The 26,607-nt window shown below is 36.2% G+C and overlaps 1 protein-coding gene across 4 annotated transcripts; it reads right to left on the bottom strand.

Annotated features, from left to right (window-relative positions):
- Positions 1-92: 92 nt before the first annotated feature.
- On the bottom strand, positions 93-25,945 carry TRMT10A (tRNA methyltransferase 10A). 4 transcript variants are annotated; one of them, XM_024736136.1, is made up of 8 exons: positions 25,817-25,945; positions 20,041-20,237; positions 16,515-16,677; positions 6,752-6,823; positions 5,609-5,683; positions 3,619-3,768; positions 2,406-2,511; positions 93-1,216 (listed from the first exon to the last, which is right to left on the bottom strand). In XM_024736136.1, the coding sequence occupies exons 2-8, from the start codon at positions 20,223-20,225 to the stop codon at positions 951-953; spliced, it is 1,017 nt and encodes a 338-aa protein (XP_024591904.1). In that variant the 5' UTR covers positions 20,226-20,237; positions 25,817-25,945; the 3' UTR covers positions 93-950. The 4 variants fall into 4 exon arrangements, with proteins under 4 accessions (XP_024591904.1, XP_024591903.1, XP_024591906.1 ...); XM_024736135.1 differs by lacking the exon at positions 25,817-25,945 and adding an exon at positions 25,215-25,520; XM_024736138.1 differs by lacking the exon at positions 25,817-25,945 and adding an exon at positions 25,215-25,520 and having other exon boundaries at positions 16,524-16,677.
- Positions 25,946-26,607: the final 662 nt, after the last annotated feature.

The raw sequence follows: 26,607 nt of genomic DNA, 5'->3' as shown, positions 1-26,607 counted from the left end.
CATACATGATATAGACAAATAGATGTATATACAATTACATGCATATTTTCATATATGCTTATATTATTTATAGAAACTTACATTAGCTTGAATATTATTATATGATAGTAGACAGATGCACATATAAAGTTAACTTTATTTGCTTAAGAACCAATATATTTTATTGTAAAGTACATATGGAAGGAAAAGAATAGCTGCTAAGAGCTACGTTTTTGTTTTTCTTTTTAAGAACTGTTTCTTTTTAAATTTGGGTAATGACAAAATTGATCCTTCAACAGCCTTTTAAAATAATATAGCCTGAAAAATTAAATTTTGTAATTGAAATAATTTACCATCATTATTGAAATTAAGAAAATATATTAAAGAGAGTCTTAACTCTTCAGTGATTGCTTTAGAACCACAAAGGCATTACAAAGGAAGAACAGAGATGGGCTCCGTAGTCCAAAAGAAATCAATTCTTGAGTTTCTCAATCCAACACTTATTCCTAAAATCACTGTATTCCTTTGAAGTACCTAAATTGAATATAAAAGCTGCAAATAGGAGGTAACCACCCATACAGAACATTTTGGTGGACTTAAAGGAGTTTCAGGATAGCTGCCTCCATAAATAAGTAGGCGATAAATCAGAAAGACATTGATATAAACATATAATAATAAAACTGAAAGGTCAGAAGACACATTCTGAAGAATGCAATCTTGTAAATAAAAGAGAATGACGGTTTACTAACAAGGTAAAATTCTCAAGAAATGCTTATTTGAGGCTTAGAAAATTATTTTTTAAATTACACATTTAAATCTTATGCAAAAACAAAAAAATGCTTTTTTAGTGCTTTTTATCACTTAGTTCTAAAAAAAGAAAGTTTAAAAAATTCACAACAGAAATAAGAGAAATATTCTATGAAATTCTATATTCATTTTCAAATTTTCCTTAAACTTAAAAAAAAATGACATTAGTGTAGTATAGAGTTCACTGTAGATTCAGTGCTATTTTCTTTATCCTGCTTTTCTTCCTTATGTGGTGAATCTAGTTCATTTCTATTTTCCTCCTCACTGGAATCACTGTTCAATCCACCTTCAACTCTGGTGAACTTCTTGTCATGTGAAGAACTTTCACAGGCTTTGTCTGTGGGAACAGCTCCTTTTCTTTGGGGTAAGATAGTGAAAAATGCTTCTTGCCAGTCTCTTGTTTCTAGGTATTCCAGAATAATCTCAAACACTGCAACAAAGACAAACTCCATGTGTTTCTTAACCTAGTTCATCACAATGGTGCATGCTTTAAAACACACTGCTTTTGTGTTAAGAGTGCTAGTATGTCCTAGTAACTACTTTGTTCTTATTACTTCTTTCTCCTGTATTAGCTGTCAGAGCCAATATGCCTAAGGCTCTCCTACCTCTTTTGTAGCTTTTTCTCATTTCAGTTCTTAAGCACTCAGAGGTTTACCATTATCTGTTGTCAATTATAATAGACAGAGGACCTTTTTTGTTTCCTTCCTATTCTTTTTTCCTTCCACTTCTTTATCCTTTATGTGCTAACATAAAACTAGAAAAAAAAAAAGGGTTAGTATTAACCTAAATTTCTTCTATCTTTCCTATATAGTGCCACTCACTCTGGGGAGTGTCTTGCCTGCTTTTTTTTTTTTTTAATACTATCTTCAATGTCCTTTCACTTTAATACACTGCTGGGGGAAATGTGGATTACTTTATGATAGAAAAGTAATTTCCACTAATTTAGCAAAAGTCTTAGAAGAAGTTCATTCCTTGAATCAATAAGTTTGTTTCTATAACTCCATAGAGCCTGCTATAGAGAAAATTTAAAAGCCCAATTAGTAGCTGTGTACTAACAAAAATCTCTACTGAAAAATTTTTAAAAAGCAAAACTCTAGGCAAACTTAAGTATGAGGATGTCTATTACAATGATATTTACAATAGTAAAAAGAAAAAAAATAACAACAGGAGAATGGTTACATTATTGTGTATTTAGATGATGGAAAATTACATAGCCACTAACAGTGACTCAATAAATATAATAATAAATAGGGGGGAAACACCCCAGATTTATAACATTTTATGCAATAGAGTAAGAATCCAATTATGTAATAAATAATATTGTATATGCATAGGAAAAGAACTGGAAGAAAACACACCAAAAACTTTCTACAAAGTATCTCTGCATACTGAAATTACACCTATTTATTTTTCTTTATACTTTTGTACATTTTCAAAATTTTGTAAAGTATGCATATATTATTCAAACAAATCATAAATGATGACATTTTATAATTTTGTACCCCAAATTGTGTGTTTTCCAAACGTGTATATTTTCTACTTGTCCAAAATGTAAATGTAATGTTATTTTTCACAGTGTTCACTCAGGTACATTTTCAGTTTATCCCCTTATAGCTTACCATGATTAATTGCCAAAACTTTTCTACTATTCATCTTCACGAAATTTCCAAGGGGGAGCTGTGCATGATCAATTCCATGTTCTGATGCTTGTTTATACGTGAGTCCCTAAAACAAAGACACTGTAACTTGGGCTAGAACATTACATTATTTAAAGTCTATGAAAGAATAAATAATTTTTAGGAAAGACTTTAGTTCAGAGAATATAATCTGAAAAAGTGTGTGTGTACGTGTAACCACTAATTTGGAAACATTCTCTTGACAATAAGTATAGTTAGAATGTTGCTGGCATTTGTCTTAACCAATTTACAAATGAGGAAACCAAAGACATTATGCTCTCCGTCCCATCACAAAGTTCCTCAGTGGCAGAACCAAAGGAAAAACCCGGCTCATGCCTCCTGATCAAATAGCGTCTCATCACTCCACACTGCCTTTCTCTCTTAAAGTACACAAACTGAATTCCTAGAGAAGCATCATCATTCTTCCCATGAATTTAAAAGATAAAACTATGTTTCAATTACGTAGCACTAAGAGGCACAAATGGCAAACACAAATTAAATAAAAACCTGAATTGAAAAAAATGTTCAACTGCCTATAAATTTTATTTTTCCCTTTCTGTCAATTAAAAGAATGCTGAATATAAATTTTCTCTCTTCTCAAAATTAAAATCCTTAAAGCCTGGGTCTAATCAGGACTGAAAGAGCAAAAAGACAGAGTGACGGAGGAAGAAGAGCTAAACTTCTCAACCGATAGTTTGCATGTTTTTTTTTTTAATCTTTTTAATTTTTTTTTTTTTTTGCGGTACGCAGGCCTCTCACTGTTGTGGCCTCTCCCGTTGCAGAGCACAGGCTCCGGACGCGCAGGCTCAGCGGCCATGGCTCATGGGCCCAGCCGCTCCGCGGCATGTGGGATCTTCCCTGACCAGGGCACGAACCCACGTCCCCTGCATTGGCAGGCGGACTCTCAACCACTGCGCCACCAAGGAAGCCCTATTTTAAAAATTTTTATAGCACTGACCTCACTGGGTTGCAGTGAGGATAAAGCAAACTAATATATGCAAAATGCTTTGCTTAGCTAGAAAGGTGACTGAAATATTGTAGGCACTCAAACATCAACTATCAGTATTTACTATCAAGAAAACTGATATTACTATCAAGAAAACTGATATATCAATTTTAAGTATGAGCAAAAGCAAAAATAAAAACTTAATAGTACCTTGTGATGGTTGTGATCTACTAATCCTCCAATCACATAGGCCTTTGATTCATCTAATTCCTTTAGTACATTAGGTGAATCTGATGTAAGATAAACCAGGTCTTCTTTCTGTATGAATTCACTATAGTGCTCTGGTTTGATGTGGATATCCTTTAAAACACAAGGGGAAAGATGTTATTAATAGGATTTTGTGAAAATTGGCTAAAAATGATTATTTTCTTTTCCCTAGACAAACCCATCCAAAAAATATATGAAAGGAAGTTTGAAAGAATATTATAACAATGTATTATTTATTTAGAATCTACTACTCCAACATCTTTTCACCTCACATCTCAATTATTTAAGTAGCCTCCTGACGTTATTTCCCTGTCTCTAGCCTCAGATCTCTCCAATTTACTTCCACACATGGATGGTGCACTCATTTTCTGAAAACACTATCATGTTTTATCTTTATCTGTAGAATAAAATTCAAACTCCTTAACTTAGTAATTCTTTCCTGAATATAGCAGTAACCTATCTTTCTCTGTTCCAACAGAACAAATGCATTTTTGTCATGTATTTGCTCACATTGTTCTCCAGCCAAAGAACGCCTTCTCCAATTACTTCCTTCTCCATCTACATGAATCATCTAAAGGAAAGGGCTTACAGATTTAATAAATTCCATGCATCTGCTTCCACAAAGATACACATTTGAAATCTTCACCAAAACTGTCAGGTCAGAGGTACAAGACTGAACAACAGTTGGCAGTCAGAATTTTGCAAAGTGCACCAAAAGAATAAAGGAAGATGCATCCATCGCCAGGCTCAGATGGCATTTCTCAATAACTTTTGTGGAAATCAAAAATGAAGCGGAGACCTCTCACCTAAGATGTATACCTTATTGATTAATAAACAGCCATTTTTCTGGAAAATGGTATATTATAAACTTGACCCCTATGCTGAATAAGGGCCCCAAGAGGAATGTGCATAATTAGAGGCCAGCCAACTCACATCTCTCTGGAAAACTGGTGGTATGAAATAATAAATTTAACAAGCCACAAAATAGCTGAACGTATGCCTATTCTAACTTATTACATTATTTCTTAGAAAAATAGGCATGAACATAAAACTTGGTAAATATATTGTACTTTAAAACTTAAAAAACCTTTGAAAATGTTTTATACTATGGACTATTAATAAATTAAATGCAGTCATTATGGGGTTAGTGAGTGAGACAGGGAAAGTCTGTCACAGTGAGAACTGGCTTGGAGAAAGGAAAAAAGTGTAGGAATAACCCACTACTTCTCTGAGTAGAATAGGGTTAAGGGTCCTTAGGGACTGGTACTAAAGCCAGTCTATTTGTAATCTTTGCAAATGACTGAGAGTAGTTTAGTCCAATAGAAAAAAATGTGAGCCACATATATAATTTGAAATCTTCTAATAGCCACATGAAAAAAAGTGAAAAGAAATAGATGAAATTAATTTTAATAAATTGTTTTTTTTTAATTTTAAGGAGATATTTTACATTCTCTCTCTCTTTTTTTATACTAATGTCTATTTGACATTTATAGCACATCTCAACTCAGACCAGTCACATTTCAAGAGTTCAGCAGCCACATGTGGAAGTGGACACCATATGGTATAGCACAGATTTAGAAGAAAGAGAATGCAAGTACATTTCCAAATTTTAGAGTGACTTCACTCTTATAAATAAAGTATAGCCAGTTTGCTAGGTAGAGACTGCATACAGACCTTTAAATTTTTTCCTTTTTAAAAAAATATGTTTTAAAGTTGGCAGTAAAATAGCAAGTGAGATTTCATGAAAGCAAGTACAGACTATATCTCAAGGCTCTTAGCTTCTTCCACTGGTAAACTTAGGTACAGTGATATGCAGGGTTTGTAGCTGCTGACTCTTATATTTATTAGCATTGTGTAGAACTTAGGTACAACATGTAGACCTTTAAGCATAAAAATACCTTGAATTATGTGAGAGTTAATCTATTTTAGTTACCTTCCAGTTGACCCATCCTTTGTCATTTTCATCCATGTTCTTTTTCAACTGGCCTCCATGGCTTGTCAAGTAAAACTGATAAAGAGATTGGCAGGTATACAAAGAGACAGCAAATGACTATTAATGTCAATATTTTATTCCCTCATACACTCCTCTGATTATCAATGAAAGACAAAATATTTTCATTCTGGAAAAAAATGAATTTATGGCATGCTTTAAACGTGCAAGAATAAATTTGTGGTACAAGCAACGTGTATTTTTGTGTATCTCCTAACCCACTAACTTCTGTATTCCATCTACATTTTCATCCTGTTTTCTAAGCAGTTATAATCTGCCTCTTGTTTAATGATCACTTTACTATAAACTTCCTGCTTCCATGTGAAGTTTCCTTCCCCTTCTTTTGCCACTACAGTTATTTTTTACCAGTCCAAAATCTTCATAATTTTGCTTTGACTCTAAACCCTGAAACCTATTTCAAATCTAATCAAGGGTGAGAAGAATATAGAATGTAAAAATATAATATTACTATCACTTGATAAGAAGAAAATATCTAACCAAAAGTATATTAAGATTTTCTGGTTTTTAACATCAGTGAGCCAGAATTAATTTTTAGGTCACCTAGAATTCAAACAAATTCAGTAAGAAAAATGACCATACTCTTAAGAGCAGCCAACTAGTCTCACAAATCACTTCCTCATTCTAGCTAATAAAGTACCTTTCAAAATTATTAGTGACTCAATATCCTTTAAGTAGAAAAAATCTAGCCAACAGACACAATGGCACATATCAGCCAGGAGCAGTTACCCCATTCCCCAGAAAGGAAGGAATTGAGAGCTGAGAAACTGGTATGGAAATATGCATAAGTCCTTTAATGAAGATGTTCAACTACACAGCAGTGAACAGGTCAGTGTGTATAAGACTAATGATGAATGGGCACAATGTGTTTGAGAATGACATGAAAAAATGTTTAAAATATTTTATTTTTGTAGAAAAATAAAACATTTTTACAAATAGGCATTTTGTTCTCTAAGAAAGATTACTAGTAAGACTCTTTCTTATAAAAGCAACGAGGATTACCTATGCCTTTTCCAAAGGAAGATATAAAAGGAAATTGGAAGTTTGTTTTAAATTCCCCAAACATACCTGCACAGGATGCAGTGCTCGTCGATTTTCTGCATAACATCGTTGAATCTGCTTATGAAGTTTCTTAATGTCCTATAAAAGAGTGAAATTTTTAAAGCAATATTTTCAAAATTATCTATGGCCATTCCACAATCCAAGTGGAATAGAATAAGCAGAAGGGATGACTAGATAGGGACATCCTTTCTTTTGAAATACAAGTCCTTTCTGATAATTTCCATTCAGTTTTCTTACATACTAATAAAATAATTACCATAAGTCAATACTCTATAAGTGACCCATTATTTCACATGTTGTAGCCACTTAAAATGCAAGTTCAGGAAAACTTTCACTCTTAAGAGACAACAAAAGAAAAAAAGAACTCTCTTATAGTCATGCTATTACAATTTTTATAACTACCAAAGGTTATAAACATATTCCTTTTAGCAGCATTGTTTAAACAACCAGGTTTCTCAAACTATTAAATAAGAAATAATTCTATTAAGCCAATCATATTTCTTATTTTCTTCCTTTTGATTAGGATAAATAACAAACTCCCCACAGCACTTTATGATTAATATGCAATTACTGAGTTTCATAATCTCTTAGAGTATCTGTCTTTCCCTCTGTCTACACATATACATATAAATAAAAGCAACTTATTAGCTACTTAATTTAGGGTAACAGATTTTGAAAAACTTAATTTTAAGATGCATTTTAAAGCTGGTTTGGTGGTGCTGATTTCCCTTAGCTTTTGCATAAAGCTTTCGATTTCTCCATCTAATACGAATGAGAGCTTTGCTGGGTGGAGTACACATTCCTGCACACTAACAACAGAAGGTCAAAAAGAGAAATCAAGGAAACAATCCAATTTATCATCACATCAAAAAGAATAAAAATACTTAGGAATAAACCTACCTAAGGAGGCAAAAGACCTGTACTCAGAAAACTGTAAGATACTGATGAAAGAAATCAAACGTATGGAGAGAGATCTAAGATATTCCATGTTCTTGGATTGGAAGAGTTAATATTGTCAAAATTACTATAGTACCTAAAGCAATCTACAGATTCAATGCAATCCCTATCAAATTACCAATGGCATTTTTCACAGAATTAGAACAAAAAATTTTTAAATTTGTATGGAAACACAAAAGACTGAGTAGCCAAAGCAATCTTGAGAAAGAAAAACGCAGCTGGAGGAATCAGGCTCCCTGACTTCAGACTATACTACAAAGCTATAGTCACAAAAACAGTATGGTACTAGCACAAAACCAGAAATATAGATCAATGGAAAAGGATAGAAAGTCCAGAGATAAACCCATGCACCTATGGTCACCTAAAGGAGGCAAGAATATACAACGGAGAAAAGACAGTCTCTTTAATAAGTGGTGCTGGGAAAACTGGACAGCTATATGTAAAAGAATGAAATTAGAACACGCCCTAACACCATACACAAAAATAAACTCAAAATGGATTAAAGACCTAAATGTAATGCTGGAGACTATAAAACTCTTAGAGGAAAACATAGGCAGAACACTCTTTGACATAAATCGCAGCAAGATCTTTTTCAATGCACCTCCTAGAGTAATGAAAATAAAACCAAAAATCAAACAAATTATTGTTTTTCTTTTCAGTTTTTTTTTTTTTTTTTGGCCATGCACATGGGATCTTAGTTCCCCAATCAGGGATCAAACCCACGCCCCCCTGCATTGGAAGTGTGGAGTCTTAACCACTGGACTACCAGGGAAGTCCGAATGGGACCTTTTTAAGTTTAATTAAGCTTAAAGTTTAATTAAAACTTAACCTTTTAAGTTTAATTAAACTTCAAAGCTTTTGCACAGCAAAGGAAACCATAAACAAAATGAAAAGACAACCCTCAGAACGGGAGAAAATATTTGCAAATGAAGCAACTGACAAAGGATTAATCTCTAATATATACAAACAGTTCATGCAGCTCAATATCAGAAAAACAAACAACCCAATCAAAAAATTGGGAAGAAGACCTAAATAGACATTTCTCCAAAGACATACAGATGACTAAAAAGCACATGAAGAGATGCTCAACATCACTAATTATTAGAGGAATTCAAATCAAAAGTATACTGAGGTATCACCTTACACCAGTCAGAATGGCCATCATTAAAAAATCTACAAACAATACATCCTGGAGAGGATGTGGAGAAAAGGGAATCCTCCTGCACTGTTGGTGGGAATGTAAACTGGTATAGCCACTATGGAGAACAGTATGTATGTTCCTTAAAAAAATAAAAATAGAGCTACCATATGATCCAGCAATCCCATTCCTGGGCATATATCTGGAGAAAACCATAATTCAAGAAGATACATGCACTCCAATGTTCATTGCAGCACTATTTACAATAGCCAGGACATGGAAGCAACCTAAATGTCCACTGACAGAGGAATGAATAAAGAAAATGTGGTACATATATACAATAAAATAATACTGAGCCATAAAAAAGAATAAAATAATGCCATTTGCAGCAACATGGATGCACCTAGAGTTTGTCATACTGAGTGAAGTAAGTCAGACAGAGAAAGATAAATATCATATGATATCGCTTATATGTGGAATCTAAAAAAAGGGTACAAATGAACTTATCTACAAAACATAAATAGAGTTACAGATGTAGAAAACAAACTTATGGTTACCAGAGGGTAAGGTGGGGGAGGGGTAAATTGGAAGACTGAGACTGACATATACACACTACTATACATAAAATAGATAACTAATAAGGATGAACTGTATAGCACAGAGAACTCTAGTCAATTCTGTGTAATGGTTTATATGGGAAAAGAATCTGAAAAAGAGTGGATGTATGTATATGTATAACTGATTTACTTTGCTGTACACCCAAAACTAACACAACATTATAAATCAACTATACTCCCACAAAAATTTTTTTAAAACGATGCATTTTAGAGGGCTCCAATCGAGATTGCAAAATAGAAGGACACAGAGCTCACCTCCTCCCACAAATACATCAAAAATACGTCTACATGTGGAACAATTCTCACAGAATACCTGCTGAACACCGGCAGATCTCAGACACCCAAAACTGCAGGAAAGATCTCCATGTAACTGGGTAGGATGAAAGAAAAAAAAGGAATCGGAACAAGACTTGAGCCCCTGGGTGGGAACAGTGAAAGAGGAAAGGTTCCTGCACCCTGGGAAGCCCCTTCACTGGCAGGGAGATCAGCTGGGACAGAAAGGGAGCTTCAGAGGCTCGGAGGAGAGCACAGCAGCTGGTTTGCAGCAGGCAGAACAGACGGAGACCTGCACAAATGGTCCCTGCCATCGCCCTGCACTCCTCAGTCTGAGATCTGCTTTTGCTTTTGTGTATGGTGGCTGGGTGCTAAAGCTCGTGCTTCAGAGAACAGACCCAGGGAGAGGACTGGGGTTGGCTGCACGGAGACAGCCTGAAGGGGCTGGACTGTGGCTCGGGCCTGCCACAGAAGTGAAGCACCATTGTTAAGGGGTGCACAAAGGGAAGGGCAGGGTCCGCCATAGCAGCCTCACTCTTGGCGCACTCACAGCAGGTGTGCTGCTGCCACTGAAACCCCACTGTTAAGGGGCAGTGCCTGCTAAAGCTCCTTCTTTCTCAGTGAGCTCTCATCAGGCTCAGTGCTGCCTCTACGAGCTCTGGGAGCACGCAAGTGCCAGCAAGGTGTCCACACACAGAGGCAGGGCTGAAATCAGAGCTGATCCCTGATCCCCAGGGGCTGTGTGACTTACGAAGCAGGGCTGATATCTGAGCCCTCTCCCTGTGGCTGTGCGATCTGTGGGTTTAGGCCACTGCTGCCAGCTTTGTAAACTCAGTTCCTGCGGAAGATCCAAGTGGGATACAGGTGCTCCCATGGCTGGGGCGGGTCTGGCCTTAGCAGCTGTGGGCTTTGTGGGTGTATGCATATGGAGTTGGGCCGGGGTCTGGGCTCCATCCATAGCTCCCACGGCAGGTTCAGGTATGCAACTACTGCGGTCCTGGTACCTGAATTCAGTGGATCTGTGCCAGCGGATCTGCGCTGGAGGCTTTGTGAACCCTGCACCTGAGGAACAACAGTGCCTGCATTCCCATGGTCGAGGTGAGGCTGAGGGCAGTGCCCACAACAGTGTACTTTGTGAGCCTGCACAACGGGTGACAGATGACACGACAGAGCACACTTCTCAGCGGACAGCTCTGGCAGAGGAATACTCAGTGGCTCCTCTCCCAGTGGGAGTGCTCCAATACTGCTTACCTCACACTACAGCTCAGAAATGGATCTGGGGGCTTCTACTCCAACAACTGGGGAACAGACCTTGCCTCCAATAGGACTGTGACAACCACAGAGCAAAGAGGAGGCCCTGCTCAATATTCAGTGCAGGCTCTGGCCACCACAACCCCAGTCACACCCCCTATCGAGGAGACAACAGCAGGTATCCATACAAAAAACAGCTCTCTCACCAAAAATATTAAACCCATGCAGGCTACACAGGGACATTCCCACATAAAAATATCTCCAACTATTTAGGAAACAATTGTTTCTCCTAAACTCATAGAGTAAGAGAACTATAAGTAAAATGAAGAAAACAGAGGAACCACTCCCAATGAAAAGATCAAGAGATTGCCAATCAAAGACAATGAAACAGACTCCTTCAGTCTAACAGACATCAAGTTCAAAAAGGAGATAATGAAAATACTGAAGGAAGTAAGAAAGGCTATTGACAGAAATGCAGATTACCAGGAAAAGGAACTAGGAAATATAAACAGGAGACAAGAAAAATTAGAAAACTCATTCGCTGAGACAAAAGCTGAGCTAAAGTCAACGAACAGCAAATTGAATAATGCAGAAGAACAAATAAGCGATGTGGAAGACAGACTAATGGAAATCACACAATCAGAACAGCAAACAGAAAGCCAAGTGAAAAAAATTAAAGCAATATAAGATGTATGGGGTAATATAAAGCATGCCAATCTACACATAATAGGGATCCCAGAAGGAGAAGAAAGAGAAAAAGGAATCGAAAATATATTTGAAGGAATTATGGCTGAAAACTCCCCAAACCTAAAGAAGTAAACAGTTATACAGGTACAGGAAGCACAGAGTGTCCCAAACAAATGAACCTGAACAGACTTACACCAAGACGTATTATAATTAAAAAATGGCAAAAGTAAAAGATAAAGGGAGTATTCTAAAGGCAGCAAGAGAACAAAAAAGAGTTAATTACAAGGGAACCCCCCATTAGGCTATTAGCTGACTTCTCTACAAATATGTTCCAGGCCAGAAGGGAATGGCAAGATACATTCAAAGTCCTGAAAGGGAAAAGTCTGCAACCTAGGATACTCTACCCAGCAAGATTATCATTTAGAATAGAAGGAGAGAGAAAGAATTTCTCAGACAAGCAAAAACTAAAAGAAAAAAGCAATACTAAACATATCCTAAAAGAAATATTAAAAGGTCTTGTCTAAATAGAGAAGTAAGAATCTATACAAAAGAGAAAATCACAGTTGGAAAGTAAATCACTTAAATAAGCCAGTATACAGATTAAAAAAAAAAAAAAGAAAGAAAAAATTTCTGTGAAAGCAAGATAACCACAATGAACAGCAAAAGGATGAACATGAATATGTAAGAGGACATCGAAATCATAAAATGTGGGGGAGGAGAGTAACAAAATGTAGGGTTTTTTTTTTAATGTGTTTTAGCCTATATGACTACCAGTTTAAAGGCAGTAGATATAGGAAGGGGTTAACATACTTGAACAACAGGGTAACCACAAATCAAAAACATACAACAGATTCACAAGAAAACAAAAAGAACACAAGCATAATACAAAAAGAATCATCACATCACAAAAGGGAATACAAAAAGGAAAAATAAACAAAGAAGAAATACAAAATCAAGTAGAAAACAAGGTTTAAAATGGCAATAAATACATACCTATCAATAATTACCTTAAATGTCAATGTGCTCCTATCAAAAGACCTAGAGTGGCAGATTGGATAAAAAAGCAAGTGCCTACAATATGCTGCGTACAAGAGACCCACTTTAGGGCAAAAGACACACGAAGACTGAATGTGAGAGGATGGAAAAAGATATTTCATACAAACGGAAATGACAAGAAAGCGGGGGTTGCAATACTCATATCAGACAAAATAGACTTTAAAACAAAGGCCATAAAGAAAGATAAAGAAGGACACTATACAATGATGAGAGGATCAATATAAGAAGATGATATTACACTCCTCAACATATATGCACCCAACATAGGAGCACCCAAATACATAAAATAAATACTAATGGACATTAAGGGAGAAACTGATGGGAAAACAGTAATAGTAGGAGACTTTAACACCCTACTCACAGCAATGGACAGATCTTCTAGACAGAAAATCAGTAAGGCAACAGATATCATAAATGATAAAATAGAACAGTTAGACTTAAATAACAACCAAACATACAAGGAAGAACTTATATCAATCCTTCTCAAACTCTTTCAAAAGCCTGAAGAGGAGGGAACATTCCCAAAAACACTCTATGAAGCCATTTTCACCCTGATACCAAAACCAGACAAACCATAACAAGAAAATTACAGGCCAGTATCTCTGATGAAAATAGATGCAACAATTCTCAACAAAGTATTAGCAAACTGAATCCAAGAACACATAAAAAAGATCATACACCATAACCAAGTGGGATTCATCCCAGGGTCACAAGGATGGTTCAACATATGCAAATCAATCAATATGATACACCACACCAACAAAAGAAAAGACAAACACCACATGATATCTCAATAGATGCAGAAAAAGCATTTGATAAAATTCAACATCCATTCATGATAAAAACTCTTACAAAAGTGAGTATAGAGGGAACATATTTCAACATAATAAAAGCTCTTTATGACAAACCCACAGCCAATATAATACTCACTGGTGAAAAGCTGAAAGCCTTCCTGCTATAAACTGGAAGAAGACAAGGATGCCCACTCTCATCACTTCTATTCAACATAGTATTGGAAATCCTAGCCACAGCAATCAGACAAAAAAAATAAAAGGTATCCAAATTGGAAAGGAAGAGGTAAAATTGTCATTATATTCAGATGACATGATACTATATATAGAAAACCCTAAAGACTCCACACAAAAACTACTAGAACTGATAAATGAATTCAGCAAGGTAGCAGGATACAAGATTAACATACAGAAATCAGTTACATTTCTTTACATTAACCATAAATTTCAGAAAGGGAATTTAAAAACAGAATCCCTTTTAAAATTGCAACCAAAAAAAAATACTTAAGAATAAACCTGACCAAGGAAGTAAAAAACTTATATGCTGAGAACTATAAAACATCAATAAAGGAAACTGAGGAAACTAAAGATGATTCAAAGAAATGGAAAGATATTCCATGCTCTTGGCTTGGAAGAATTAATATTGTTAAAATGGCTATACTACCCAAAGCAATCTACAGACTTAATGTGATCCCTATCAAATCACCCATGATATTTTTCACAGAACTAGAACAAATAATCCTAAAATTTATATGGAACCATAAAAGATCCAGAATTTGCAAAGCAATCCTGAGGAAAAGAACAAAACTGGAAGCATAACCCTCCCAGACTTCAGACAATACTACAAAACTACAGTAATCAAAACAGTTTGGTACTGGCACAAAAACAGACATATGGGTCACTGGAACAGAATAGAAAGCCCAGAAATAAACCCATGCACCTATGGTCAATTAATCTTCAACAAAGGAGGCAAAAATATACAATGGGAAAACAAAGTCTTTTCACCAAGTAGTGCTGGGAAAGTTGTACAGCTGCATATAAATCAGTGAAGTTAGAACACACCCTCACACCATACACAAAAATAAACTCAAAATGTCTTAGAGACTTAAATACAAAACATGACATCATAAAACTCTTAGAAGAGAATATAGGCAAAACATTCTGTGACATAAATCCTACCTATGTTTTCTTAGGTCAGTCTCCCAAGGCAATAGAAATAAAAGTGAAAATAAACAATTGAGACCTAATCAAACTTATAACCTTTTGCACAGCAAAGGATGCCATGAAGAAAATGAAAATACAATGTATGGACTGGGAGAAAATATTTGCAAATGATGCGACCAACCAGGGCTTAATTTCCAAAACAAAAAGCTCATACACCTTAATATAAAAAAAAAACCCAATCAAAAAATGGGCAGAAGACCTAAACAGACATTTCTCCAAAGACATACAGATGGCTAAAAAGCACATGAAAAGATGCTCAATATTGCTAATTATTAGAGAAATGCAAATCAAAACTACAGTGAGATATCACCTCACATCAGTCAGAATGGCCATCATCAAAAAATCTACAAATAATAAATGCTGGAGAGGGTGTGGAGAAAAGGGAACTGTCCTATACTGTTGGTGGGAATGTAAATTGGTACAGCCACTATGGAGAACAGTATGGAGGTTCCTCAAAAAACTAAAAATAGAGTTGCCATATGATCCAGCAGTCCCATTCCTGGGCATATATCCAGAGAAAACTATAATTCGAAACAAAACATGCACCCTATGTTCATAGCAGCACTATTTACAACAGCCAAGACATGGAAGCAACCTAAATGTCCATCAACAGGTGAACAGATAAAGAAGATGTGATATATTTATACAATGGAATACTACTTAGACACAAAAAAGAATGAAATAATGCCATTTGCAGCAACATGGATGGACTTAGAGATTATAGCCATAAAAAAGGATGAAATAATGCCATTTGCAGCAACATGGATGGACTTAGAGATTATCATACTAAGTGAAGTGAGTCAGAGAGAGAAAGACAAATACTGTATGATGTCACTTACATGTAGAATCTAAAAATATGACATAAATGAACTTATCCATGAAACAGAAACAGACTCACAGACACAGAGAACAGACTTTTGGTTGCCAAAGGGGAGGAGGGGTGGGGGAGAGATGGATTGGGAGCCTCGGATTAGCAGATGCAAACTATTATACATAGAATGGATAAACAACAAGGTCCTACTGTATAGCACAGGGAACAATATTCAATATCCTGTAATAAACCATAATGGAAAAGAATATGAAAAAGAATATGTATAAATGTATAACTGAGTCAGTTTACTGCCCAGCAGAAACTAAGACAGCACTGTAAATCAACTATACTTCAATAAAATAAATTTTAAACACACACACAAAAAGAACAAAATAGCCAAGAGGTGGAAGCAACACAAATGTTGATGGACACCAGATGAATGAATAAACAAAACGTGGTCTATACATACACTAGAATATTATTCTGCCTTAAAACATAAGGGAATTCTGACACACACTACAATGTGGGTGAACCTTCAAGACATAATGCTCAGTGAAATAAACCAGTCACAAAAGGACAAATACTGTAGGATTCCACTTACATAAGGTACACAGAGTAGTCAAATTCATAGAGACAGAAAGTAGAATGGTGGTGCCAAGGGCTGAGGGAGGGGGAATGGAAATGGTTGTTCATTCAGTGGGGATAGAGTTTTAGTTTTTCAAGATGAAAAGACTTCTGGAGACTGGCTGCACAACAACATGAATGTAATTAGCACTACTGAACTGTCCACTTAAAAATGGTTAAGATGGTAAATTTTACATTACATGTATTTTACCACAATTAAAAAGAAAAAAAGAGATGCATTTTAGTACATAAAGTTATATCAAAGTCATATTACATATTAAAGCAAAAATTATTCAGCCTAGTTCAGTTACAGGATTTTTCTGACAACGATTCATGATACCTTTAATACCATCAAGCTATCAAAACTGCAGTCAATGATAAGGCGGAGTGGGCTGTAAACAACATCTCTTCGAATACGTTTTCTGTCACTTCCTTCTGAGTTTGATTCCAGTTGACACTGTCGCTCTAATTGCTTTCTCTTGCGTTTTTCCTTCCGCTTTTGTCTAAAATTAGTAATTGAAAATAACTTTTCATTATTTGTATATTCATACATTTACAATACTTTGCTAAATAGACAAAGAAACAATTACTTTTAAAAATTAGCAGACTAAACCATAACAAAATTGCCACTTCCATGGATCAAAAATTGTCAGAGGGCTTCCCTGGTGGCACAGTGGTTGAGAGTCCGCCTGCCAATGCAGGGGACATGGGTTCATGCCCCGGTCCGGGAGGATCCCACATGCCGCAGAGCGGCTGGGCCCGTGAGCCATGGCCGCTGGGCCTGCACGTCCAGAGCCTGTGCTCTGCAATGGGAGAGGCCGCAACAGTGAGAGGCCCGCGTACCGCAAAAAAATAAAAAATTGTCAGATATCAGCAATTATATATAATCTATCTAAAAGCTTTACATAATAAATGAGTTTGCAAAAACAGTATAGTACTTTTTACACAAATTCGAACTATACTAATAATTTTATTTACTACTGGTAGCACGTTAAACATACTTACGAAATTTTTAAAATACTGAGTTTGAGAGTTACGATACATTTTACTTTTATCATTCTTCTCCTACATGATTTTTGAGTTACATTTATAACCATATAAAAAAAGTAAAATTTTTATTCAACATAGTTTTGGAAGTCGAAGCCACAGCAGGCAGAAAGAAAAAGAAATAAATAAAAGGAATCCAAATTTGAAAAGAACAAGTAAAACTGTCACTCTTTGCAGATGACAGAATTCTGTATACATAGAAAATCCTAAAGTGCTACCAGAAAACTACTAGAGCTCAACAATGAATTCAGTAAAGTTGCAGGATACAAAATTAATACACAGAAATCTGTTGCATTTCTATACACTAAGAATGAAATATCAGAAAGAGAAATTAAGGAAACAATCCCATTTACCATCTCATCAAAAAGAATAAAATACCTAGGAATAAACCTACCTAAGGAGGCAAAAGACCTGTACTCTGAAAACTCTAAGACACTGATGAAAGAAACTGAAGAAGACACAAACAGATGCAACGATACCTCATTCTTGGATTGGAAGAATAAATATTGTTAAAATGACCATACTACCCAAGCAATCTACAGATTCAGTGCAATCCTTACCAAGTTATCAATGGCATTTTTCACAGAACTAGAAAAAAATTGTTTTAATTTGTATGGAAACACACAAGACCCTGAATAGCCAAAATAATCTTGAGAAAAAAGAATGAAGCTGGAGGAATCATCCTCACTGACTTCAGACTATACTACAAAACTACAGTCATGAAAACAGTATGGTACTGGCACAAAAACAAAAATATAGGTTAATGGAACATGATAGAAAGTCCAGAGATAAACCCATGCACCTATGGTCACCTAATCTATGACAAAGATGGCAAGAATATACAATGGAGAAAGGATGGTCTCTTCAATAAGTGGTGCTGGGAAAACTGGACAGCTATATGGAAAAGAATGAAATTAGAACATTCTCTAACACCATATACAAAAATAAATTCAAAATGGATTAAATACCTAAATTAAGACTAGATACTATAAAACTCCCAGAGGAAAATACAGGCAAAACCCTCTTTGATATAAATAGAAGGAATATTTTTTTTGGATCCATCTCCTCAAGTAATGGAAATAAAAACAAAAATAAACAAATGGGACCTGGAGTGGGAGAAAATATTTTCAAATGATGTGACTGACAAGGGATTAATTTCCAAAATAAACAAAAAGCTCATACAACTTAATATCAAAAAAACCAAACAACCCAATCAAAAAATGGACAGGGGCTTCCCTGGTGGCGCAGTGGTTGAGAGTCCGCCTGCCGATGCAGGGGACACGGGTTTGTGCCCCGGTCTGGGAAGATTCCACATGCCGCAGAGTGGCTGGGCCCGTGAGCATGGCCGCTGAGCCTGTGCATCTGGAGCCTGTGGTCCGCAACGGCCAAGAGGCACAGGAAAAGAAGCTCAGTGCCACTAATTATTAGAGAAATGCAAATCAAAACTACAATGAGGTATCACCCTACACCAGTTAGAATGGCCATCATTAAGAAGTCTACAAAAAACAAATGCTGGAGAGGGTGTGGAGAAAAGGAAACTCTCTTACACTGTTGGTGGGAATGTAAATTGGTGTAGCTACTATGGAAAACAGTATGGGGCTCCTTAAAAAACTAAGAATAGTGTTACCATATGGTCCAGCAATCCCATTCCTGGGCACATATCTGGAGGAAGCTCTAATTCGAAAAGATACATGCACCTCAATGTTCATAGCAGCACTATTTACAATAGCCAAGACACAGAAGCAACCTAAATGTTCATCGACAGATGAATGGATAAAGAAGATGTGGTATATATATACAATGGAAAATTACTCAGCTATAAACAAGAATGAAATATTGCCATTTGCAACAACACGGATGGACCTAGAGAGAGATTATGATATTAAGTGAAGTGAGTCAGAGAAAGGCAAATATCTTATGATATCAGTTATATGTGGAATCTAAAAAAATGATAAAAATGAACTTATTTACAAAACAGAAGTAGACTCAGAGACATAGAAAACAAACTTATGGTTATGAGAGTGGATAGCAGGGGAGTGGGGAGATAAATTAGGAGTTTGGGATTAACATATACATACTACTTATGTATAAAATAAACAAGGACCTACTGTATAGCGTAGGGAACTATATTCTATGTCTTGTAATAACCTATAATGGAAAAGAATCTGAAAAAGAATATATATACATGTACATACTTATACATATATATATAACAATCACTTCGCTGTATACCTGAAGCTAACACAACGTTGTAAATTAACTATACCTCAATAAAAATAAAATGGTTTTTTAAAAACTATTCCTATTTAAAAGTAAAATTGTTTGTGGAAAAAAAGTCATATTTTTTTCTCTCATCTGCATCAACAATATTTTCTTCTAGTAAATTCTGTCTTTATGCAGTGACAGCTTCAGCCTAACTGCTCTCACCAAAACCTGCAATAGTTCTTCTAGCAAAATCAATGTTAGGCCCAAATTTGATCTTTCTGAGGTGGTTATTTTTGTTCCATATCTAGGACATGGATGCTAACTATATCCCTTTTGTAAATCAGTTATTTTAGAAATTGTGCTCCTACTCACAATAGGTTCTGGGTGAGAAAAGTGTACAGTGTAAATTCATCAACACTGCTAAAAAAATAAAACACATTCAGTTTTAGTAGCCAATTGACAATGTTAGCTAACAATATGTAGAGCCCGAATTTTAATTAACACAATTATTTTTAATATGTCAAAGGGCTATTGCAAGGTCCAACATTCCAATAGGGGTATACTGGAATATACCCCTGTGAATAGGGGTAGAATACATGCATTCTGATACATACTTGCGGAGTTCTCTTTGTTCTTCCCATTGTTTCTGTTTCATTAGCTTCTTCATTTGCCGTTTAGATATTGGTTCAAACCCTTCACCTAATCCTGGTTTCTGATTCTCCTCTTGGTCTTCATTTAAGTCTTGCTTTCTTTCAACATTAGAAGTCTCACTAAATGCTGGCAATATTTCAGATGACATTATTTGATGCCTCTGAAAAATTGAAAAGCAACTTTGAAATGAACAGATGACTTACAAACACAAAAAAAGTAAGAAAAAAAACTGAAGGATGTGATTAAAATTAAACCATATTAGTAATGAATAAAAATGCAAATTTGGGCAATTAATCATCATTTACTGGCAAAGATCATTTGATGAAATGGGATATTTTCATACAGTACTGGTGGCCATGGCACAATTTTTCCAGAAAATTACTCAGACCTATAATGTTTGAAGAGCTTTAAAATGGTGGTGATACTCTTTCACATAGTCATTTATTTCCTTAGAATAAATTCCTATAAATTAATTAGAAATACACACAAAATTAATGCAAAAGGATATATGTACTGTTGTTATTTTTAACAATAAAAAATTAGAAACTACTTGAATGTCAGCAAATGGGGACTAAAAATAAATTAAAGCTCATCGATAACACTGGCTTGGAATACTAAGCAGCCAAGAAAAATCATGTTTCCCAAAATTATTTAATGATAAAGGGAAATGGCTATGTTAAATAAGAAAATCAAAGCAAAAAACAATACACAATGTCCAATTTTGTTTTAAAAAATACATACACGTTTTAATTCTGACCCACCCGTGGCTTTCTGCATTTTTAAAATTTTATATAATGAAAATATAGTTTTATAAAAAATATCTACTATTTTTTAAAAGAGATGGAAGACACCTTTTTGTACTTGTCTTTAATGCTGTCCATACAAGAAAAATATTACTTTCACTATCTGGGCGTACCCTCAACAATTGGGTTTTGACAACAGACATGCTATATATTTCTATCTTTTGGCCAGTGCAGAGAACAACTTTGGTTGCCCCCACCCCAATATATTTCATTGTAAATATGTAATTGTCAATTTTCCACTTAAGTCACAGCTGAAAAACAAAATATGTAAGTTGACTCTGTAATCAGCTGTGGAATACTTAGGGCCAATTCAAACATCTTTATTTGGATTTAAACACCCACATCTTCATATCCATTGCCTAAAACTGAACATGCTTTCAGATTACAGAAAGGGCTAGAAATATGAGATATCTTTTCTCTTTAATTGATTCTTTTTTTTTTTTTGCGCTATGCGGGCCTCTCACTGCTGTGGCCTCTCCCGTTGCGGAGCACAGGCTCCGGACGCGCAGGCTCAGCAGCCATGGGTCACGGGCCAGTCACTCCGCGGCATGTGGGATCTTCCCGGACCGGGGCACGAACCCGCGTCCCCTGCATCGGCAGGCGGACTCTCAACCACTGCACCACCAGGGAAGCCCCTCTTTAATTGATTCTTAACATCAAAGCTTAAGAATGTATGTTATTTATCCATACCAAAGACTAAGCATGAAGCTTGCAAATGTTCTATTGGCCTTATAGAAAAATACATGATTCTTCCCTCTTACAGAGATTAACAAGTCTGTGCAGAGAAGCTAACATCTAAAAGAAAAAAGAACAATCCCCACAATTCAGATAATGGAAGGAAAAAACCTTTGCAGAACATAATTTGAGCAGTAGTTTTATTATATGGTTCTTGCTTTCTTTAAAAGTGCAATGATATAACAGGACATATGGGGATAACCAAAGCAAACTTAGAAAGTTTACTGAATTTTGATTGAAAGACAAGAAATTTTAAGATGCGTGCTTTAGGGGCTGGAGCAAAAGCCCTGGCATTTTACTAGGTCACAAAATTACTAAGAGGGGAAAAAAATCATTTAGTAATACAAGTAAGAATTCACAAGTTTTCCTCATGCCACCAACCAAACAATTCTCCTTAGGGAGAACATCTCCTAGAAATGACAACTCAACTTTGACTCTACACTGGAAACTCCATTGGGTAAGGGATAAGTCTGATCTTGCCCAACATTATATCGCCAATACTAATACAGTGCTTGGCACTTCGTAGATGCTTATTATACATTGGTAGAATAAACAAATGAGTGAATATGATATTACAAAGGACTTTTTAAAGTAATGAAAATAGAGCAAACATTAATTCTTATTATGCTTAATAAAAAATGTATTATCTAATTTACTCTTTATAAAAACCCTATGAAGTAGATAGTATATACCTACTTTGCAAAGGAAGAGGTACAAAGGTTAAATAACTTGCCCAAAGTTAGAAAGCTATTAAATAATTCCTAAGAAACAAGGCACCTAGAGCAAATGTCACACAAAGTAGGTCCTCAAAATACTTGAATGAATAGACAAATGAAGTGATGGAGCTAAGATTCCAACCCACATCAAACTCTACCATCTCCCAGAAATCCAGTCTTATTTTAAAAATGAGGGTTTCCAAAGAATGTTAAAGAGTTGTGTTGCTTTAACCCTGCTGTTGGAGGGCTCTGAAAAGACCTGTGTCACTGAAACATAAGGAGAAAAAAATAGCTCCAGTTCTATTCTTATGCCTCTGCACCAAAAAAATTGGGACAGACTTCCTAGAGATCATTGCCAAAAGTTCATGTTTTGATGCACTCTGCCTCCCAATCTTGAAATATATGACAACAGTAGACAAAATATAAAAAGGGGAAACAAAAAAGGTACAGCCTTTCTCAAAATCCAGGTTAAGAACTGGGTCTTCTGTGTAAAGGCAGCTAGAAGTTTTCCTAGCTTTAAAGTAAAGAGAAGAAGAATACAAGACAGAGGATGGGAGAAAGATGGGAGACAGTTTAAGACGAACCCTTAAACTAGTGTTAGGGGTGGGGCTCCTCTTTCCATGAAAAAAGCCTGAAAACAGGTAAAATTATAGACTATAGCTTATACAAAACTGACTACTTGGGGGAAACCTGAAGGAAACAGACACAGCCTCTTGGCTACAACCTGGGTCCAGCATGAGGTGACATATGAACTTATATTATTACATGATTAGAATTCTGAACCACATATATAAGCTCTGCTGTGGGCTGAAGCACTGAAAAGGGTCATGGGTGGGAGAAACCACAAAATCAGTAGTTTGGAGAGGAAAGTTATAATTCCATTCAAGATGAGTCTGCAAAGCAAAATTACAAAAAGACAGAAATGATGAAAAAAAACTCCAGCTAAATCAACAAGCAGGAGATAAATTCACTCTATAAAAATTGAATAGAGCAATGTGAAAATGACTTTAAAATAAGTTTGGTTGAAATCTTTCAGAGCTCATGAAGAGCAATAACCATAAAAACAAAACAGGAAATTGGGACACAAAAGCAGGCATAAAAATAGGAAAATAAGAATGTGTAAAAAAGAACCAATTTGGAAACTAGGAAATGAAGATATAAAAATTTCAACGTATGAGACAAACTCCAGATTACCTGGAGTCCAAGAGGTAATTGATGAATTAGAAGACATCCTCAGAATCTAACTCAGAATTCAGACAGAAAAATAGAACAAAAAAATAGTATGTCCGAGCATTTAGATACAAATAACAGGATGAGAGAACTACAGGCCAAAAAGGTAAATGTATAACCTTGAGTGCATTCACTAATTTTTTTTTTTTAATCTGGAAAATAAGGTTAGCATTCAATTTAAGGAACAGGAGACAGGAGAAACACAGTAAGCCTGAAAAGATCAGAAGAAAAAATTTAACTATATATTGTGACCCCTAGAATCAATTTTATTTCCTTTCCAAAGATAGTACGTTAATAAAAATGGGAAATAAATGTATTCAAAACAATATAGGGTGGAGAAAACATAAGCTAAACCTGCCCATTAAGCTAAATGTGCAAACTTAAAGGCACAATTAAAATGCAGAGGAAACAAATTGCTTTCTTCATGAAACAGTGATTAATATTCTAAGAGAGAATATTTCTATTATCAGTGGCATTTTTTGCTAGTTCTCTACTCTGTTCCAAACTGCAAGTGTTGATTTGCTTTATCATGTGAAAATTTTAGAAAAGTATAGCAATGTTTTACAGCTTATGCACACCAGGGGGAGCTTTCGCCTTTCCTATCTAAGAAGTCTAAGTTAAATCTAATTTGCTTATCATTGCATACTAATGTTTTTAAACAGCCTATCAAATACAAAAGGTCATGAGCTAGTCAACATCATTATCACTACTATTTTTAAAGATATTCCCAATTAAGAAAATGCACTGTAGTGAGAGAATTTTTTTAAGCTTTGAATAAGCTAGATACATTGCACATTGCACAACAAAAATGATGCTAGCTTGAGATCCTATAAATTATTGCTTGCAGCATACTTTACATACAAAGATACGTACCAACTCCTACTGCCTACAACATACAATAAGCATTTCACTATGTACTCGCTTGTTTGGATTAACCTGTTAAGCAAAGTATAAACTCCATGGAGTTTTGCATTCCTCCCTCACATGCAGTGATACTCACAGCTCATTTTCATTCATTCACCACGTTCAACAAATTTTGTAGCAATTATAGAAATAATTGCGTGAAATTTAGTTTACCGGGGCATTGAATTTTTTAAAAATGTTTCATTTAGGTGCAGATCCAGGTTATCTGATGGTCTTATAAAATTAACAACTGGATAAGGATGACTAAGGCAATTTGGTACGGGATAAATACATTAAAAAATAGTATCTCAATCGTCCTTGTATTCCCACTTCTTAGCACATCTGCCGGCAAGGAGGACATACATCATAATGAGTGACCGGCCAAAAGTTAAAAAAAAAAATTTCATGGTTTTATTGATTGGGCTAAAGTCTTCATAATTTATGACACAGCCTCCCTTACAGAAAGATCCAAATGAATGTCGGAATAACTGCAAAATGTAATTAAATGACCTGACGGTGATAAAGAATACCCTTTTTAAAACGCGCGGGCCAAATGTGCATAGCTCGGTTCAGCTATGAGGCCCTTAGGCAGAGAGGGCTGGGCTGGGCCGGGCTGGGGAGACGGGGCAAGATTTAAAACAAAGAAAAATAAAGTGAGAAAGTCTTCTGTCGCTATCCTCTTTATATCTCTAGAAAAAGTCCCGAATTTTAACACAAAATATTTCAGTGAAATCCAGTAACACCACGGACTTCTTAAAATCGTCCTCAGCTCACCACCGTGGGGCTGACAGCACCTGCAGCAACCTCGCCCTGGCCTCTCCCCACATTTCAGAGCGCTCAGCGACGTCTTTGGAAAACTGAGGTAAGGCAGGTTTAAAGAGGTGAAGCGACATGCTCACGCTCTCTAGCCACCAAGTGGCAGAACCACAACTCGTTTTCCGGCCCTTCAAAGTCCAGATTTCCCTCTCCCTTCATTCTTTGGAAGCGCACACCCTTCACATGCTAGGCACCGTATCGCTACCCGCAAGCAAACATCGACAGCGACAGCCCCGACGCTTGTGGACAGAGCCGCGCCCCACTCTTCCCTACAGGTCGCCCGAGGGCGGACGCATTCCGGAGGCGGGATTAAACTGTAGCCGACGAATCAAAAATCTGTTTGGCAAGGCGAGGGGGCGCGCTCTCTGACGCCACTTCCTTCGGAAGCTGGGTCTCGGTTGCTGCTTCCAGTGTCCCACTCCCCTCACCCTCGGAAGCCCTACTGCTAGCGGAAGGCAGCAGTGGCGCGCGCTCCTTTTGCGCTCGGATTATATCAAAGGGTAGGCGAGCGATAGCCTCCATGCCAAGAGACTTACCGAACGGAGGAGTTGTCGGGGAACCTGAGAGCCCGCACAGAAAGCTTTTTGTAGTGGTCTTTACCACTCCAGAAGGTCCTCTTTCGGAAACTTCAACTCCCAGAGGCAGACACGGTAGCTACGCGTAGGAGGCTACGGAGGTTACGTCTTACGTCAGCTAACTGCGCCAACTCCGTACCCGCAGTCGGAGAAAGGGGCGGGAGTTTATGTGGGGCGGGGTCTGGAGTTAGGGTTTCTGGAGTGGGAGGTAGTTGCGTGATGTCTGTTTTCCACTTCAAGGCAAGGTTATGCCTGCGGCATATATTCACTCATATTTCTGTGGGGATGGCGGGGGATGTTAAGACATTCCTGCTCTTAAAAATTACAAGTGCGAAATACTGTTGAAGGGCTCTTAATTCTTCCGTGTTGGAGATGAAAGCATCTCTTGCCTAAACTATTTGTAACTAATACAGAAGAAGGTTGTTAGTATCACATGATTTTACACAACTCAAATGGAAAATCAAATTTTAAAAGTGAGTCAAACTCCCAATAAGATGCGTGTAAACCTGGAATGGTTAAGCTTTTTCTTGCTTACAACCGCAAGTCTCACTCTCCATTTCTTGAGCGGTTTTACATATGCTATTTTGCAAAACGTCAGGTGACATTTCATTGTTTATAATACCTGACCTTATGTAATCTTTTTGCTATATATAGATCAAGTCAACTGAGGGAGGGCTGAAACATAATCCGGTAGATTGTCATTTTCTATTTAGTTTTTAATTTGGTCCTCCTTTGTTTTGTTTTGTTTTGTT

This window comes from Neophocaena asiaeorientalis, unplaced genomic scaffold (assembly GCF_003031525.2).
Source record: "Neophocaena asiaeorientalis asiaeorientalis breed wild unplaced genomic scaffold, Neophocaena_asiaeorientalis_V1.1 scaffold7, whole genome shotgun sequence".
In the NCBI taxonomy this organism is placed as follows: Eukaryota; Metazoa; Chordata; class Mammalia; order Artiodactyla; family Phocoenidae; genus Neophocaena; species Neophocaena asiaeorientalis.
The sequence above is the reverse complement of the archived record's forward strand: the minus strand, read 5'-3'. Positions and strand labels throughout refer to the sequence as shown.

Coding starts and splice junctions, on each gene's coding strand:
- TRMT10A (XM_024736136.1), bottom strand. CDS start 20,225: ATGTCATCTGAAATATTGCCAGCATTTAGTGAGACTTCTAATGTTGAA. Junction 3,769..5,608: donor AAGGATGGGTCAACTGGAAG/GTAACTAAAATA, acceptor TGTGTTTTAAAG/GATATCCACATCAAACCAGA. Junction 1,217..2,405: donor AGTTTTGGCAATTAATCATG/GTAAGCTATAAG, acceptor TCTTTGTTGCAG/TGTTTGAGATTATTCTGGAA.